At 36.2% G+C, this 2,048-nt stretch overlaps 1 protein-coding gene across 1 annotated transcript; it reads left to right on the forward strand.

The window, feature by feature from the left end:
• Positions 1-809: 809 nt before the first annotated feature.
• LOC132273987 (UPF0481 protein At3g47200-like) lies at positions 810-1,763 on the forward strand. Its single transcript, XM_059775124.1, has one exon. It carries the CDS (start codon positions 810-812, stop codon positions 1,761-1,763), a length of 954 nt encoding a protein of 317 aa, XP_059631107.1.
• Positions 1,764-2,048: the final 285 nt, after the last annotated feature.

Raw genomic sequence — 2,048 nt, forward strand, 5'->3', positions numbered from 1 at the left:
TGCAATAGAAATCCTCGCCTAAGCAAATTTTCCAACTTAAAATAGCAACACTTGTTTGTTTTGACTTTTGTTATTGTAGTAGTAACCCTTATTATTTGGATTTATCTCTCCTTTTTTGTGGATTGATTCTGCCATTATTTTTCTTCTTTTTTTTATTTTTTTTTTATTTTATCATTTTGCTTTGCCAATATTCTTTGTAATCTGCGAATGTATGCATGATTATTTTTTTCTCCTTACATTTTAGTGCTGCAAACACATTTTGAATCATTCAAAACAATATTTTCAATGTTTGAGTACAGGTTTACCAATTTGTTTGTGCTGTTTTGAAGTGGAAAGTGAACATTTTTTTTTTTCCAGTTCAGAAGATGAATTAGGGAGAGGAGAAAAAAAAAAACTAATGCTGTCCATTTTGCACGCATGATTTTGACGATGTCAATTCGACATAAGGGATAATAATTTTTGAAAGGTATTTAATTCAAAGTGATATTTGACCAAACCTAAAAAAGTATCAGTGAAATTAATCTTAATATATTTGTACTATAACGATTACACACGCATGTATAAATATACACTTCATTTGGATAATAAATTTGCATGATTATAGACTATAGCACCAGTCAAAAAGTTATTCATAAGATCATTACTTGTTTAAAGTGGAAAAATGATCTCTGATTAACAAGATGTGCGGTGCTGTTACATATTAAAACGTTGAACTAAATACTTTCTTACATATCATACTTCAAGCATGAGATTTTATTGTCTACCTTGATAATAATATGCTATTTGATATTGAACAGAGATTGTAGAACATGGAATCTAGTAGCGGAGTAGAACATGTATCCATTTGTATCGATGGAAAGCTTGCTCGTCACTCTGGTTTGTTTCGTGAACGTTGCATTTTCAAAGTGCATGAAAAGCTACGGAAGTTAAACCCAGATGCATATGAACCAGCAGTTCTTGCAATTGGTCCATACCACCGAGGAAAAATTAATCTCCAAGGGATGGAAGAGGTTAAACTGCAGTACCTAAAATCACTTCTTGCACGAAAGGAGGAGACCAGCGCAAAGAAATACGTAATTGCAATGAGGGAATTGGAGGAAGAGGCACGTGAATGTTATGCAGAACCCGTAGGCCTCACTTCAGATGAATTCGTGCTTCTTGATGGCTGCTTCATCATTGAACTGTTCTTGAAGTTGTTAACCGATGTTGCAATAGATGAAAATGACCCTATTTTTGGAACATATTGGATGGGCAGCTTATTACTGCTTGATTTGATCTTATTCGAAAATCAACTTCCCTTTTTTGTTCTTCTCAAATTGTATGCCTTGATTGAGGATACAAAACCAGAGGAGTTCGTTTACATTGCATTGACTTTCTTTGCCTTCTTCTTGATTAAAAATATAGCCAAACCTAGAATATTGGATATGAGTTCTATTCACGAAGTCCAGCATTTACTCGACTTGCTACACCGTAGTAGATGCCCTGATCCATTTGTAAGGACTGAGAAAAGAAAGGGAAGTGAATGGGAGCGCATACAATGTGCATCTCAACTTGTAAAGTCTGGAATTAAGTTCGAGAAAGCTGAAGGCAGCAGCAACTTGTTTGATATTACATGCTCTAAAAGGACACTGAAAATCCCACATTTGACCATTGAAGATCGAACTGAGCCCCTCTTCAGAAACCTCATTGCGCACGAGCAGTACAGTGATGTGAATCAGTCTTGCTATATCACCAATTATTGCTTCTTGATGGATTGTCATTGACAACCAAGAGGACTTTAGTTTACTGCAACGTGATGGAATTATCACAACCATTGTGGGTGGTGATGAAGTGGTTTGCAACATGGTCAATAAGCTTTGCCGCAATCTCATCGCGAATCCTGATCTTCCCAGCTATGCTAACATTATCAATAATGTGAATACGCATTGCAGGAAACGTCCGAATATGTGGATGGCGACGTTAAGGCGTGATTATTTCAATTAGGGATGCAAGTTGGGCTGACCCAACCAAGCCCAATCCTAATCCAACCTCAACTCGAATCGGGTTAG

Source organism: Cornus florida, unplaced genomic scaffold (assembly GCF_030987335.1).
Source record: "Cornus florida cultivar Cherokee Brave unplaced genomic scaffold, ASM3098733v1 CherokeeBrave_3.0.0_Hap2_Chr01, whole genome shotgun sequence".
Classification (NCBI taxonomy): Eukaryota; Viridiplantae; Streptophyta; class Magnoliopsida; order Cornales; family Cornaceae; genus Cornus; species Cornus florida.